General features: G+C 45.3%; 1 protein-coding gene and 1 non-coding gene across 2 annotated transcripts; both read left to right on the top strand.

The window, feature by feature from the left end:
- Positions 1-985: 985 nt before the first annotated feature.
- TRNAA-AGC (transfer RNA alanine (anticodon AGC)) lies at positions 986-1058 on the top strand. Its single transcript has one exon. It is a non-coding gene; the product is annotated as a tRNA-Ala (tRNA).
- Positions 1059-5488: 4430 nt separating this feature from the next.
- Positions 5489-10848, top strand: LOC144109940 (carbohydrate sulfotransferase 11-like). Its single transcript, XM_077642713.1, has 2 exons — positions 5489-6391; positions 9011-10848. The coding sequence occupies exons 1-2, from the start codon at positions 6299-6301 to the stop codon at positions 9992-9994; spliced, it is 1077 nt and encodes a 358-aa protein (XP_077498839.1). The 5' UTR covers positions 5489-6298; the 3' UTR covers positions 9995-10848.
- The last annotated feature ends 4474 nt before the right edge of the window (positions 10849-15322 follow it).

A 15322-nucleotide genomic window follows, 5' to 3' on the forward strand; every position in this document is an offset into this window, starting at 1 on the left:
CGATTAATTTTTGTTTCAGAGCTTACACACAAGACTCCCTAACGCTTTTCAGCACTAAGACTAATGCAGGAAAGCTATTCTGCATCGAAGGTGCATGCTTCTACTAAAATGATTTCACAGTACATATTCTACAACAAAAGTGGGAGAGATAGGAGTAGTTGTGCACTTACTCCGGGTCACCTGTCTTAAGGTCAGGTCTGCTGTGCCAGCCGCAGTACTGATGCTGAATTGCATAAACAGGCTTCCTTGATAATATGATGGTATGAAGCAGGTTTCCAGGAATTATTGAGAGTGCCTAACGATGCGCTTTATTATCCTTTATGAGCACTGTTGTACAGTCTGCAACACTGCTGTGACCTCTTCGCAGCTGTCATCATTCTAATGGCGCTTACCATCATTTTGGTGCATGCGTATAGTGCTGGCTGCCTCCCCTGTGACTGAGAAAAAGAAAAACTACCGGCGGGACAAGTTCGTCACTGAGTCAGTCAGATCGATCGATCAGTTAATCGGTAAACGAATGAGTCAATCGGTAAATTAATGAGTCAATCTTAAATCAATGAGTTAGTTGGTAAATCAGTGAGTGAATCGATAAATCAGGTTATCAGCCAATCAATCAATCAATCAATCAATCAATCAATCAATCAATCAATCAATCAATCAATCAATCAATCAATAAATAAATAAATAAATAAATAAATAAATAAATAAATAAATAAATAAATAAATTGGCTCGACCTCATGCTAATTGCATGGCCAGCTTCCTGTTTCTAAACTCGTACGCTTTCTAAGTGCATTGCTCCCTGGCTCTGGACTTACGGTTCACTTTTAAATAAAGGTTACTCCCCTCGCGCATTGCATTCATTAGCCATGCAATTATGATTGGATCAAGCAGAAACCTACTCTCACAGAAAACCGTTATGCTTCACTGTGACATAAATGTCACTTAAGAGCTTAAAAGCTCTACCCAGTGTCGCTCGGGACATCCGGGGGTGTAGCTCAGATGGTAGAGCGCTCGCTTAGCATGCGAGAGGTACGGGGATCGATACCCCGCACCTCCATGATTATTTTTACTCTTTTTTTTCTTGCATCATTTAGCAGAACCAGTTGTACAAGCTCCGGTCGCAACATTAACTGCCGCATATTTCTTCTTACTGTCATTATTTTCATGATATCGCAGAAACGCACTCTTTTGTGCGCGATTTCTACACGCCGTCAGCTGTGTACGCATAACATGTCCACTTAAGTGAAGTGGTATGAAACAGAATATAGCGGTCTGTACTATATAATTGTGAAAAAAAATCGATTATATGGAGAATTGGGAAAATGATGAACTTTTTCAGAAATTGTTCTTCGCGAGAGAACCGATAAAGGACGAAAAGGCATTGAATGAGAAAAGTGGGAAAGAGAAAAAAAAAAAGGATCGCAGTGATTAAGCATGAATGGTGACGACTGGGACAATAAAAAAAAAAAACCTGAGATCGCTGCCCGGAGCAGTTACCTCTCCCACTCAAATGGTTAGCTGAACCACACTGCAACATTGCGCATATTTAAGACCAAGCAATCCGGACCAACAATTTTTGCTTGCTCGGTTGCCATCACGCTCCTCGTGGCGCTAACACCCGAAATCAACGAAGGAATTTTGAGTGTTCGGTACTACCCATTGATTTTCAGGGGTGTTCGTAACTACACAGTGTGGGCCTAGAACTCATTTCATAGCTCAGACTTTGCAGCGTTGAGGGAGGGACAGCAATGGTCACCACCATTTTCGCTCAGAACCTCGTTCAACTTTCTAGTTTACTCAAAAATTATAAATTTACAACATCCCCTTTGAATTTCACAGTTTGCATATGGCGGCCAACAGATGGCGCTAGTTGGCGAATTACTTGTAAGATGGCAGCGTTGAAAAAATAGTGCCCTCAGGACAACGGACAAAGCAGACAAACGACACAAGCGCTTACTCGCAACTAGCAGTTTGATTAAACGCCCAGTTGCGCCCTGTTGCGAGTAACATCCAATAAACGCCCAGTTGCGAGTAAGCGCTTGTGTTGTTTGATCTTTGTCCATTGTCCTGAGCGCGCTATTTTTTTTTCATGATGCTATACCAACTAGCTCAAATGTCAATTCTGATTCTCCTGGTAAGATGGGCATGTTGTGAGGCATCAACCTTCCGACTCATCTAGACAACATTCTTCTTTAATTTGCGACCTACGTTTACGTAAAATCTTGAGATCAACGAAACCTAATGGTGGCTTCGCTACGGATCTTACCTGGGTCAAGGGAAACGTATCTGCTGTCATGGTGTTGGTGCGCAGGGTTCGAAGCATCAAACGTTAAACATAACCTTTAAGACGGTCGGCAATAGAGAGCTCTGGATTAATTTTGACCACTTGGGGTTTTGTTAAGTGAACTGGTTCTACAGAGCAGCAGCGTCTAATGCTGCTGCACTGCCAGTACATAATGTAATTAGATGTCCATTTGAATTTTTGAAGCGAAAAGCTTCACTACGCTGAGTAAAGCAGTCTTCGGGTAGGGAGCACTACGACTATGAACGACCTTCAGCTCAACCAAGGACAACCAAATATGACCATATGTGGTACAGTTATGGTGGCAGAACCTTGACCCCTGACCTTTAGTTCATCTTTGACATTGGGTGACATTCGGGCTGACCTTTGACGTTAAGAACATCCGATGGGGTGATGTGAGGCCACGTGATGGCATCCGATGGTGGTGTCATAAGACCATGTGATACCACGTCATAGCCACGTGGTCATGTGGGTATATATATAACGGCTGTCGCGAGCATGTAGCGGAGCTGCCATGGACGAACCTCAGACGCTTAGCAACAGTGCTTGCTTTTCGCTGAATTGGAGGGTTAGCCAAGCTAAGGCACTGCAAAATTTTTACTTTAGAGAGCTCACAAGCATATGGTACTCTTATAATGAAGCTTCGTACACATCTAAGGTTTTCCAGCTTCGTCTAGTTCAAAACCTTTTTTCATCGACGAATTCGAGTTATCACCTCACAGGCGAGCGAATCTCTTGCCCGTTCGTGCACACCTGCGAAGCAACATATTTACTATCCCGAGATAGACGCATCCAACCGATGGAAGCGCGGGCGGCGTACGTGATAGGTGCAAGAGCACTTAGCCGCAGCACCGTGCTCTCCTAAACAGAGGGGACGGTGATATAAATCAAAACCCTTCGCGAGCCTTACGTCCTGCGCCGCACACGAACATCTACTATCTCTCGGCGGATGCGTAGGCCACTTTCCTTCGGAAGGCTTCCCGGTTCTTTCCGTTCCACAAGAGAAAATACCTCTCCCCCCTTTTCCCTTCGCATTGGGTGGCGGTGTGTGCGCGCAAATACCGGGAATAAGAGTGGAAACGAAACGGTGCGGAATCGTGATTTCTGAAGAAGCGCTGCGCGGAAGCATTCAGCGTGCAAACGCAGCTCGGGCAGAGGCATCCGGCCGGAATGCATACAGCGTGTATCGCGAATAGCGTGCAGTATTTGCCGAAGCTATCCAGGTGACGCGGGACGGTGAAGGCTGTCATTTAAGGCGACGAAGGAATGACAACAGGACGACAGAGGTGGATTAGATGGTGCACGATTAGATGCGTGCAGCAACGTTCTAAGGTCCATCAAGCGAGAAAGTTTAATGAAATTTTTGAACGCCCAGCTTCTCCTTCGTTGCTGGCTTCTGCGTTTCCGCAGTGTGCAAAAAAGAAAAGAATCTGGCAGATATATTTTAAAGATATTATTACTGTATGATCGAAATTAACTAACAAATCAGAATACTTTATGAACTTTTAAGGGCAAAAGTTCCGAGGGCACTTAAGCCTGCTTACTTGCAGGAATGCGAAAGCATGGAATTTTCTAGAACGCGGGTATTTCCATGACGGCAGTACGCGTTGTATTTTTTCCACTTAATAATTTTTAATTTTCTAATTTTTATATTTTATTATATATTGTTTATTTTTGTTTCCATTAATTTCTAATGTGTTTGCTTTTCATTGTTTTATTTTGATTACGTCATCAGTTTGATTGACGGCTATAGTGTGACATTTTCCTGGGAACATCACCGCTGGCGAGTCATGAGCCTATAAAGGCTTTCGCCAAAAGTAAACTCTGCACACGCACCTACACACGTGTAATTAATAAAGAGCGAAATTCACAAACCATTCTGTCACTTGATGATGATGCGGAAAGGCCTTCCAGCTTTCAGGTTCTTTTGCAGAAAAAGTTGATTGTTATAAAGACTTAACTCGCAACATTACCTCTGTACCCCCAGCTGCTGACAACAGCGGGAAATATGCTTGGAAATGTGGCTCGTGAGGTTGCCGTGAAAATATGATATTCTTCAGGGGCAGAAAACGAGGACTTCTGGTATCTGTACAGTCTTCGTATTACGTGAAACGTACAAACATAACATTACAGGGATGAACAAACCGCAAGAACCTAAGCCAGGAAAGAGAAGGTATTAAGAGAGAGGGGTTATACAGCAGTGAAAGGTAGAGAGGCTAACAAGACTCATTTCTGCTTTGCTACCGTGCAGTTAAGTATCTGCAACTTGTACTTTATAGTATAAGTCCCGAAATATATTAAAAAAACGCAGATTTATTGCTACTAAAGGCCGTGGCACGAATGCTTTGTCCATTCACATTTGACGCGAAGCAAATTGCCGTAAAAAGGCATTCACTTAGAAGGCTTTCCTACCCAAACCAAGACAATTATTGGCAGGAATCAGCCCCAGCTTTTCCAAAGCTGCATGTTTTTTTTTTCGTGCCTATGAAGGATAGAAAGAATGCATACGGCATTCGGCTAGTACTGTGCATTTTTGCAAAAGCCAGACGTGGCTCTTAGCCTCAGTGGACTGTTCTACAAAGAAGCCGGTTAGCCACTGGCCGGCGGCGATGAACGGCAAGTAATACATCCCTTTGTTTGGCCAATGATGAAGGAAGTTGTCGTCGTTACGGTGGCATCCATTCATATTGGGTAAACAGCAAGTAAAGACGGCGCAGAAGCCCCACGAGACAGCACTTTTTTTCTGCATGCTTTGTAGACACAGCCCAATATTGCCTGACAGCCGGCATAGTATACCCGCAGCGTATACTGCACCGTACTAACGAGGCAGCGAGTATACAAGGGCCGCGTCCTGGGCCTCGACGTCTGGGCGTCGATTGAAAAGCGGCTTTCGGGTAAAGAGCCCTCCGTCTTTTGCGGCGCGCTCTAACGCAGGCTCTGCGGAGGAAACAACTAAAAAAAAAAGGCTCGGCAAGAGAGGGAGGCGAGCCAGAAAAGGTTCAGTCCTTGGGCACGAGAGAGAAAGGGAGAGAGTGAGCGGTGTTATGAGTTAGACATAACGTAAGGGCTGTTTCTGCGCCATTTTCATTCCTTTTTCCTCTCATTTTTTTTTCGCGTGCGTCTCGGCACAAGCTGCCACAGCTGCTGCAGCCTTCGCTTCCTTCCACACCCGTTGCCGCCTTCGCCGGCCCAGGGCGCGAACTACTGCGTGGTCATCTGCGCGCTCTCTGTCCACGAAAAAAACAAAAAAAGGGGCTGCAGTTGGAGACACGATCTGGCTGGGGCGGGAGAACCTCAGGTGTCTCTGCTTCGTGACGCAGGTGCGGAAGAAGAATTGAGTCCTGCCGCCGGCACGCTTTTTGAGGTCCGCATCTCTTTGGCGAAACGGATATTCGGCGGCTGAAGAAGACTCCAGGATGAGATTATCGCATCGGAGGCGACGGCCAGTCTGCGAACTGCGGCCGACCAGTGTTGACTGCGTGATAACGGAAACGAGTGAAGATAGGCTAGGAAGAATGCGGGGAAGATTCGGTGCCTAGCCGCGATACTGGGATGCTTTGACGAACTAGCTGACAGCGCGACATGTCACGCTGGAGGACCTTGGTTGAACGGCGTTAGCCCTTTTCGGTCACCGCGGCCTGGAGAAGAGACATCTGGCGTAAGAAGATCGAAGAGCCTCAGCCACTTCTGAAGTCGCATCGGAGCTAATCGCCTGCCAAGCAAGATGTGGACTACACTACCTCCAGGCAATCTGTGCTTTGGTCGAGCCAGGCAGGAAAGATACCTTCGGTAATTAAGAACTGCGACGAGACCCTTCTATGCGACGACGCAGTTAACAATGTGTCGATGTCCGAGTGACCTCGTGTGTCCTTCCCAGCAACAAAGGGCAATTGACGGAAGCCTTAACAGAAATATGGCGTGAAGAGATGCAAGTCAGATGCCTGACCAGGTGTTGTTCTCCGAGCAATTTTTCGAATTCAAGGCGTTGCTGAAAGATGAACAGGAGGCCATCCAGGTGTCGACGACTGACATTTACTTGCCTCGGCCTTTGTGGGTTGTCCTTGCTCCTGATGTCGGCATTCATGAAGGTAAGAATTAACAAGCTTTTTATTTGTTTTTTTTATTGGCTGCCGATGCGGAAACAGTGAACGGCGTAGTGTTTGGGGATCGAACGTTGCCATGATCGGTATGATGACGCAGTGACGCAGAATGACCAGCACATGATTCTACATCGCCACTGCTTCGGAAACCACGCCAGTATGCTTTAGCAGCAGTAAAAACCGTCTTTCTTCGAATGGAAAATGCGATAAAGGGTAGCGTTAAGCTCGCAAGCCAAGTACAAGACTGAATCATACCGTGGCACTTGGCTCAGTCACACAGAACAGAGAAAGCAGGTAAGGCTTCTATTTGTAGGCACTGAAGAAAAAAAAGACGCAACAAAAAGAAATAAAAAAGCGCTAAGCTTTTCTTTATTTTTGCACAATTAGCTTTACCTTTGCCCTCTTTGCACTAAAAACAAAGCTCAGATAAAGTCAACCAGCACATATCCTGCAGCTGGCAGTCTGCAATGACTGTAAGTACTGGATAAAACTTATACCTGGGCCGTCTACGTTACAAAATGTATTGCAAATCTGAAGAAGCCCGAGTTTGGTCGTGGTTGGTTTTGTGGGAGAAAAAGGTGGTACTTGGGCGGCACAAATTTAAATCTCTAAGTGCAAGCTCACGTGCTTCCACAAGCAAACATCCTCATACAAGAAGCCCCCCCCCCCCCCCCCCCCCTTTTTGTTTACGATAACGGTCACTCGCAGCGAGCTTTCTTTAGGCTTACGAGGAATGAGTTCAATGTGCAAATCACCGATTTTCTTATAACATTGCAGTGCTCAATAACTAAGGATAACTATGTCAGGGTAAGTAACTAAGTAACGAACTGCAAAGAAGGACTGAAGGCCTCAGAAGGCAATGCATTACGGTGAGCCTAAAGTAATGCTCAACAGACTGGCAAGGCGACAGTGTACGATAGGCGCGACGCATTAGAGTTGGTAAGGGAACACATTTACTTAGGCAGGAAATGAGCGCAGATCTGGACCACGAGTTCGGAATAGCTAGGATGATAATAATAATCGGGCAGACTGAATTTGAGAGGTACTCTCAGATCATATACAGCAGCTTAGAGTATCCGTCAAGGAAAAAGTACGTAACTTCTGTGCCTTTCCGGTAATTAGTTGTGAGGCTGATGAAGAGAGCTGAGCGTAAATTAAGGAAAATGCAGCGAGCTATGGAAAAGAAAGTGGCAATTGTTGCATTAAAAGGACAGACGCGAGTGCGTCAGGCTACAAAGGCGAGTTGATAATATCCTAGCTGATTTCAAACCCAAAGAAAGGGCACGGACAAGACATATGATATGAAGGGAATATAACCGATGGTTTCTTAGATTAGAACAGGAAGGCTCAGAGTCAGGTTGGCAACACACACACTACGCAGTTTACGAGGCTTATAAGGCCACAGCTGGCTTGGAACAGTGTTAGCTGGAGGTAAGTGGGAAAGGCCTTTATCCTGGAGTGGACCTATCTAGGCTGCTGGTGCTGGTGTTGGTGGTGAATACACCTATAAAAGTTTGACGTGTAGTATTGGCAGTTGCCAAGATAAAGTGTAGGTCTGGCGTGGAGCCTGAAGAGGGTCGGACCCTAACAAGGCCTTTGAATAATCATGCAGGAGATGCTCTGAAGGCATGTGCATTTGGGAAAAGAGCTGAGAGCGAGAAGCTTTTCTTCGATCAGCTGCTTGGCGCAGGGTAGGTCACGAAAGGCGAAAGAAATGACAAGGAGATGATCTGACAGGTAAAGCTCGGTCCTGCAACCGGTGTCACTAAGGGACTGTCGGACCCGAACAAGGCCTGTGAATAATCATGCAGGAGATGCTCTGAAGGCATGTGCGCTTAGGAAAAGAGCTGAGAGCAAAAAGCTTTTATTCGATCAGCTGCTTGGCGCAAAGTAGGTCATGAAAGGCGAAAGAAATAACATGGAAATGATCTGACAGGAAAAGCTCGGTCCTGCAACCGGTGTCACTAAGAGACCATCTCGAAACTTCAGTCCAAACTTTCAGAGTATAGAATACGTACGCAAACTGATGCTCGATAGATAGATAGATAGATAAAGAGGAGGAGGGAAAGGCAGGGATGTTAACCAGAAAGGGGTTCCGGTTGGCTACCCTGCACTGGGAACGAAATTTAGATGTCAGTAAGAATTCAGGGGGACACTTAGTTGACCTAAAGTGCTGTGAGGCGAAAGCTTTTAGCTTGGTATTGCTGCTTGTGTCACTGATGCGTGGTTAAGATGTTGATTAGGTACGCAATTGTTTTTGAATCTTAAATGCTGGAGACACTGGAAGGCGTTTGGGAGGCATCCGTCTGATTCGACGCCCTTCCGCACTCTCTCTCCAGCGTCCTAGACAAGGAGAACTACAGATGAGCTGGCAGGAAGTAGTGTAGTCGTTAACACACTCGGTGGCGGATCGGAAGGATGCTGGTCTGAATTCCATCGTGCACAAGCGTTTTTTTAATATCGAGTTGCTGAAGAGCGCAACGGAAGGACGCATGGATGGACATGGTCGCGAGCATGAACCATTAAAGGCTTTCGCCTTAAAAGTACGTTCAACTACATTTATGCAGCGCCCGTTGTTCTTACTGTAGATCTGCGTTTCTTTGGCAGCTTCCCCGGTTGCAGCCCTCTTCACATACGAAGCAACTTCTTCAGCAACAAAGCAGGGCATCGCAACGCGTAAGCACAAAATCGACACCAGCAAGTACGACAGGAGCGACTGTGGTCGTGCGAAGTCTCACTGAACACGTGCGGCGTTTCTGTCAAGGTCACGCCGAGCTCCAAAGACAGAGATTAGCTGACAGAAACCAAACCGAAGCTTCCGCGATGCTTGACATTTACTGGAACTACAAACACCTCCTATACGCGGTCAATCCCAGAAACAACCGCAGCGTCCTTTACTGCTCCATTCCCAAGGTCGCCAACACGAGCCTCAAGACACTCCTGCTAAGCCTAAACGAGAGCCACCGAGGAATGTACAGTGCCTCCAGCATGCACTACTACGTGTACATGAAGATGGGCCTTCCGTACGCGTTGCACAGGAAGGAGGTGAACATGAGCACACTGGCGAACGCGTTCAAGATCATGTTCGTGCGTCACCCATTCGAGCGACTTGTGTCCTTCTTCGAGGACAAGACTCGAAGGAGCGTGTCGACCGGGAGGTACTTCTACCACAAGTACTGGAACAACGTCATGATTAAGTACAGGGGCGTCGGGAACGTGGACACGACGAAAGACCTCATAACTTTCGAGGAGTTCGTGGACCTCCTGTTAAGTACAGAACCGAAACACTACGACTTGCACTGGCAGTTGTACGCCCACCGTTGTGAGCCGTGTCTTGTGCCTTATGACTTCGTGGGGACTCTGGAGGACGTGCCCGTGATGTACCGGGCGTTGGGGTTGCCCGATGGATCTCAGCTGTGGGCCAACAAGGGACCTAGTGACACCAAGGACATGACGCTGGCTTACTTCACGAGCTTGCCCAAGTCGAAAGTGGAGATGCTTTATAGTATCTACGCTATGGACTTTGCGATGTTTAATTACAGTGCACATGAGTACCTGAGTGCGGCGAAAGACAGCACGATTGCATCGTAGAGAGACGTAGTGAGTTAGTTAATCCCTCTTCCCCAGTGCAGGGTAGCCAACCGGAACCCCTTTCTGGTTAACATCCCTGCCTTTCCCTCCTCCTCTTCATCTATCTATCTAGTGGTGCGCAGCGGTCTTGACACGTGAACTGTGTTGTGCCTGTGTTGAGTTCAGTGCTACGACGGCGGAAGATTGTTAAACCCGCCTTGTTGGTGAGTTCGTTTTGGAACTTGATGTAGGTTGCTCGGTGCTTATTTAAAATGGTGATGAACGAAAAGACAAAAAACATCTCTCCTAAGGCCTCTTTACATGAAGGAGAGGTGGCGCTTGCGAGTGCAATGGACAGGTTGCAAAGATTGTTGATTCCGATTGTTGACGAACGCGAGAAACTAACAGTCACCGAAACCAAGGTGCATAAGGGAATGTTTATATTGTTGTTTTTAAAAAACAAATAAAAATAAAAAATAGAAAGGTAAACATTCTCTTATGCACCTTGGCTTCGGTGACTGTTAGCTTCCTTTTTCATACTTTTTCATTCCCCAACTTAATATATATATTTGGAAAAGGAGAGGTCGACATCAAATTGTTAAGTAGTCGACTATAAGGTGGAAGCAGGAAGTAAATTAAGTTCATGGCTCTAGGTTTATGCACCACTGAAAATACTCGAAGTACTATATGTTGAGTAGAAGGCTGCACGGAAAAACGAAGAAGGGATCAAAGGTACTTTCTTGTATCCTTCTTGTAAAAAGAAGACCAAAAGTATTTTTATGCAATATACATTCAATTCGTGCTATCGCTGATCATCGAAAAATGCTATTGAGAGCGTAATAACAGCACTATGTTACGTATCTTACATATGGGAAAGAAACCAAAGGAAAATAAAAGTGCCCAGCAGTGGAAACCATGTTTTCACGTGTACTTTTGTTAAGCTAAAGTGGTGCATGAAATTCTTTTTTTTACTTCTTTTTGCTTTCTTTTCCAGTGACGTGCTTACTTGTGAGAAGTACGCGCACAAGACAATGCTTAAACATAAAAGACCGTCGGTTTTTGTTTTCGTACCAAAGTAACACCAAGGGTTTTAAGGCATTCGGTATTAGAGGGCTCAGAATTAATTTTGGTTACCTGAAGCTCCCTAACATGCACTTATTTTCGGTTGACGGGCTTTTCTGTATGTCCACTCCATGAAGATGTTGCCACGAAGGGCGGGACCCTTAGAAACTTTTTTGACAGTCTACAGATTGTCCGTAGACTTCCCTCTTTAAAGCCTATAGACTCTATATAGGCAAACCCTAGATAACAGTCTAAAGGCAATACAAATCCTATATACAGGCAACAGACAATCTATCGATTTATGGCCATACACTTTTAGTAGACTTTTGTCTAGAGACAAGTCTATAGAGTATGAATAGAAATATATATAGGAAGGCAATAGAGTCTATAAGATATCTATAGACTGTCTATAGACCATTTTTGTAACGGGATGAAGCCGCGAACTCTTGACCAAATGCTGAAAGCCATGGACCCTGATATACCATGCACGACAAATGCGAGCGTCCAAGAGCGGAAAAAATTGTTAACATTCCAATATAGTTTTTTTAGGTTAAGAACCCTAATGTAGCAAGTGAAGGCCAGTCTTTGAAACAGGTTCATTTGCTTACGAAGGGATGCTTATGCAGGTTATCCGCAACCTGAAAATGAAGTACTGCAAATATGGAGCGCTAGAGGCGATTGACGCTTGTGCTAGTAAAAAATACTGTTCTAAAGTCCCCTAAATAATAGTCTATCATGTAGTTTTCTCGTATTTCCTTACAAACCTTCTTTACACAGTCTATAGACTGTGCATAGACTTCTGTCTACAATATCTAAAGTCTCCCATAGGAAACCATACAGAAGTGTGTAGGCAATGCATATCCTATAGACAATATAGAGACAGTCTAGAGACAATCTATAGATTTATGGCCATACACTTTTAGTTGACTTTTGTCTTTAGACAATCTAAACACAATGAATAGAAACAAGAAATCTTTAGGAAGCCAATAGAGTTTATAAGAAGTCTATAGACTACCATTTTTTAACGTTTAAGCGGCACCTTATTGCTGAGCTCAACCAACCATAGTGAAAAAATGTGCTCGCCGGTAAAAGAGCTGAGCCCTGTGCTTCATTTGACTACTGAAAAAAAAAAAAATTCGGGAAACACTTATGCTCCGCCGTAACAGTATGACGCAATAGCTTTAGTGATCAGGGCTGTCACGGCGCAGGCGAGACCTGGGCGCCCAAGCGCTGTGTGGGTCCCGTTCTCGTGATCGCCCGTTCTATTCGCGCTGTGACAACTTTTATCACGAACAATCAACTTGCCCAAACTTCTATCCTTGTGAGTTTTAATGGGTCCCTTTAGCGGCCAGAGCTCCTTTTTGCGTATAACTTCAAAGGCAGCGACAGTAATCTACTCTTTATTTATTTTAAAGGTTTTATTAACGTTTTTCCTGTTTTCCACAAGCGAATTAAAGCCTCCCATTAACCAATCGAACGAGAGTTTCGCAGTGGTCGAGGGGTAGTGCGCCTGCACTTACAAAAATTTCTTTACACAGTCTATAGACAGTCCATAGACTTCTGTCTACAAAGTCTATAGACTCTCTAAAGACAAACTCTAGAGAGCAGTTTATAGGCGATACAAATGCTGTAGAATGTCTACAGACGCTCTATAAATTTATGGTCATACACTCTTATTAGACTTTTTCTACAGACAGTCTATAGACTGTGAATAGATGAAGAGCAATATTCATAGGAAGGCAATAGATTCTATAAGAAGTCTATAGACTGTCTATAGACCATTTCTGCAAAGGCGGCTCACGACCCAAGGGGCAGCGGTTCGAGTACCAGCTCGACCAATTTTCTTTTCAGCGCAGTTGCTTTTCTTCAAAGGCACTACGTGTAGGCGGTGGAATGACGTCACGACCCCGAAGACCAATGAGGAATTGTGTAGTGATGTCATCACTGACGTATTGTGTGATCTTTAAGGAGCGTTGGAATTACACGCGCGGGGTAATCACAACCGCCTCGACCAATCCCGATTCTTTCGACAAACCAACTCCGGCAACAGTTGCTTCTCCAGTGAACAAGAACCTTAACACTGTCGAATAAATATATATGTTCGTAGGCCATTTCTTGTAAGCAAACAAACAGGTGAACTAGAGAAGTCCTTTTCTCAGCGGTCATGGAGGAGAACGGAAAAAAGCTGGAAGACATAAAATTGTCACACGTGGTGTAATATAAACCAGCCATGTTAAATATAGCTTGCGCAGGTCGAACGTTTCCTCAGAAATTGAAGTTTTGCGGAAAAAAAAAACACCGTTGTTCCTGTGGGCTTCGCGAGTAACACTGATGGATAATAAAGTTAGATCTAAAGCCCAGAAAGTAGCAAAATGGGCTCTGGTAGTAGTGGAGCAAGCATAATCAAAAAAGACGGAGGCAAAATATCCGTAATACCGTGCGGAAGATTGCAGGCGCATTGAAAGCCCTCTACGACAGAGCCATTCAAATGCCAGATGAAAAGTTCTGTGCTGAAAAGCCGTCACAGAATAAAATTGACTACAATGGGCTCCGCAACGGCCGTCACATTAATCAAGTGAAGATGCACTTCGGCTATGCATAGACGCATGAGCGCTCTGACTGATCACAGAGCGAGACGGAGCGATAAAACGCGTGAAATTACAACGACGCGCATTTCACCATTTTAATATGGATTTAAATCTTCTTGATTTATTAAGTTTTTGTTCTAAATTTTATTTGCATTTTTCTTAAGCAATTAATTTTAGTTCCACTTCAAGCTCATTTTTTAAAATTTCAAATGAATCGCTTTGAGGACCTTACTCCCTATGAAATGGTCGAGCTAGTGTATTCATAGACTTCCTTTTGAAGACGAACAATACAGTTGTTATTGCTCGCGTACTGTGGTCACTGTCCTTGTATTACTGTTTTTGTAGCTGCCGTCCAGCAAGTGTGCGACCTTTCTGCCATGTCATCGGCTAGCACACGTGGACGAAATAACGCTGTCGCTCGCATCGCTGCCAAAAGCCTGTGCACACGCTACACATCGGTACACGCGCTTCACTGTTTCCTGCTTTGAACTGTAGAGAAATACGTCCGATAGAGATATACGAAACGGCTTTCAATGCCCTCTGTGACTGCGCCGTTATTCTGGTCACGGTCGACAACAAGAAAACCATCAATAAGAAAACGGAAGCCACAGCAGCGCCACCAACAACAAAAGATGGCTCATTTGTCTCGTAGACGTGTGTCCGCGAACCGAAGGTCTCGGAGTCCATTCGGTGAACGCCGAGCTCGACTGAGTAATGCTGGGCACGGAAGCGTGCTCACGGTCACCACTAAGCTGACAAAAAGAATTATAAAGTAAAAATCGAGCACAAAAAAAGACAAATCGAATACTCGGACGCACGAGCTCTGTATGTACGAGCAAAACGGGAAGCCACCGGACGCGAGCGTGCCACCCCCCTCCCCTCCTTCTCACCCTCTCCAACTTTTTCGTAAACAAGGCTCAACAATGGTCGACACACTTTTCACCACCCCGGCAACACGCCCGCGCGGGCTTCGACAAAGCTTTCACGAAACCTCCTGTCCATCCTGGCTGGCCTAGCCAACAAAAGAGAAAATGCTGTTGAACACGTGTCTATTGAAATATTCCCGCTATCTATTTTTTTGCCGCCCATTTTCGCTTTAATACGAGACACGTGGTGTTATTCCCGCCGAAAAGACAAGTACCATAATGCTTAAAAGAGATATGACATTGTTCAGGAGTGAAAGATGAAAGGGAACCTGTTTATTCCCGTCCAGATGCCATGCGTGTGTGGGCAGGATCGTAATTGAAATCTAATGTGCACGAGGCTCATCGCGGTCTCGGCACTGCTGGAAATCGACTCATTTATGCGGCGCTGAAAGTATCGACGAGGTTTTATGGCGAACGCTCGCACTGTTTACGCGCGCGAACGACTCGAGTTTCGCGCTCTGACTCGGTGATTTCGAATCGACCGCCTAAGATAAACAACGCCAGGCGCGGACGAAGAGGCCCGTTCACGCGAGAGGAGATAGTGGCTTAATTGCACCGGCGTCGTTCAGGGCCCCGCGGCGAAAGCTTTCATTAAAATGGCTCTTTGTTTTCCAAAGAACACTTTGGATGGTGCCTATAGGGTCTGCGTATGGAGTCGCTGTTTTATCCTGAGCTATCTGAAACGCCGTATAGGAGGCGTTGAATTGCGCCATTACCTTGGCGTTTTAATATAAATTCGCACTCAATGCAAGAGCGCTGCTTTCAAAGAGCCT

The sequence above is a fragment of the Amblyomma americanum genome, chromosome 11 (assembly GCF_052857255.1).
Source record: "Amblyomma americanum isolate KBUSLIRL-KWMA chromosome 11, ASM5285725v1, whole genome shotgun sequence".
In the NCBI taxonomy this organism is placed as follows: domain Eukaryota; kingdom Metazoa; phylum Arthropoda; class Arachnida; order Ixodida; family Ixodidae; genus Amblyomma; species Amblyomma americanum.

What these genes read in the sequence shown, in the direction of transcription:
- LOC144109940 (XM_077642713.1), top strand. Translation starts at nt 6,299, where the DNA reads ATGAACAGGAGGCCATCCAGGTGTCGACGACTGACATTTACTTGCCTC. An exon ending in TGATGTCGGCATTCATGAAG is followed by an intron (nt 6,392 to 9,010) that starts GTAAGAATTAAC and finishes TTTCTTTGGCAG; the next exon opens with CTTCCCCGGTTGCAGCCCTC.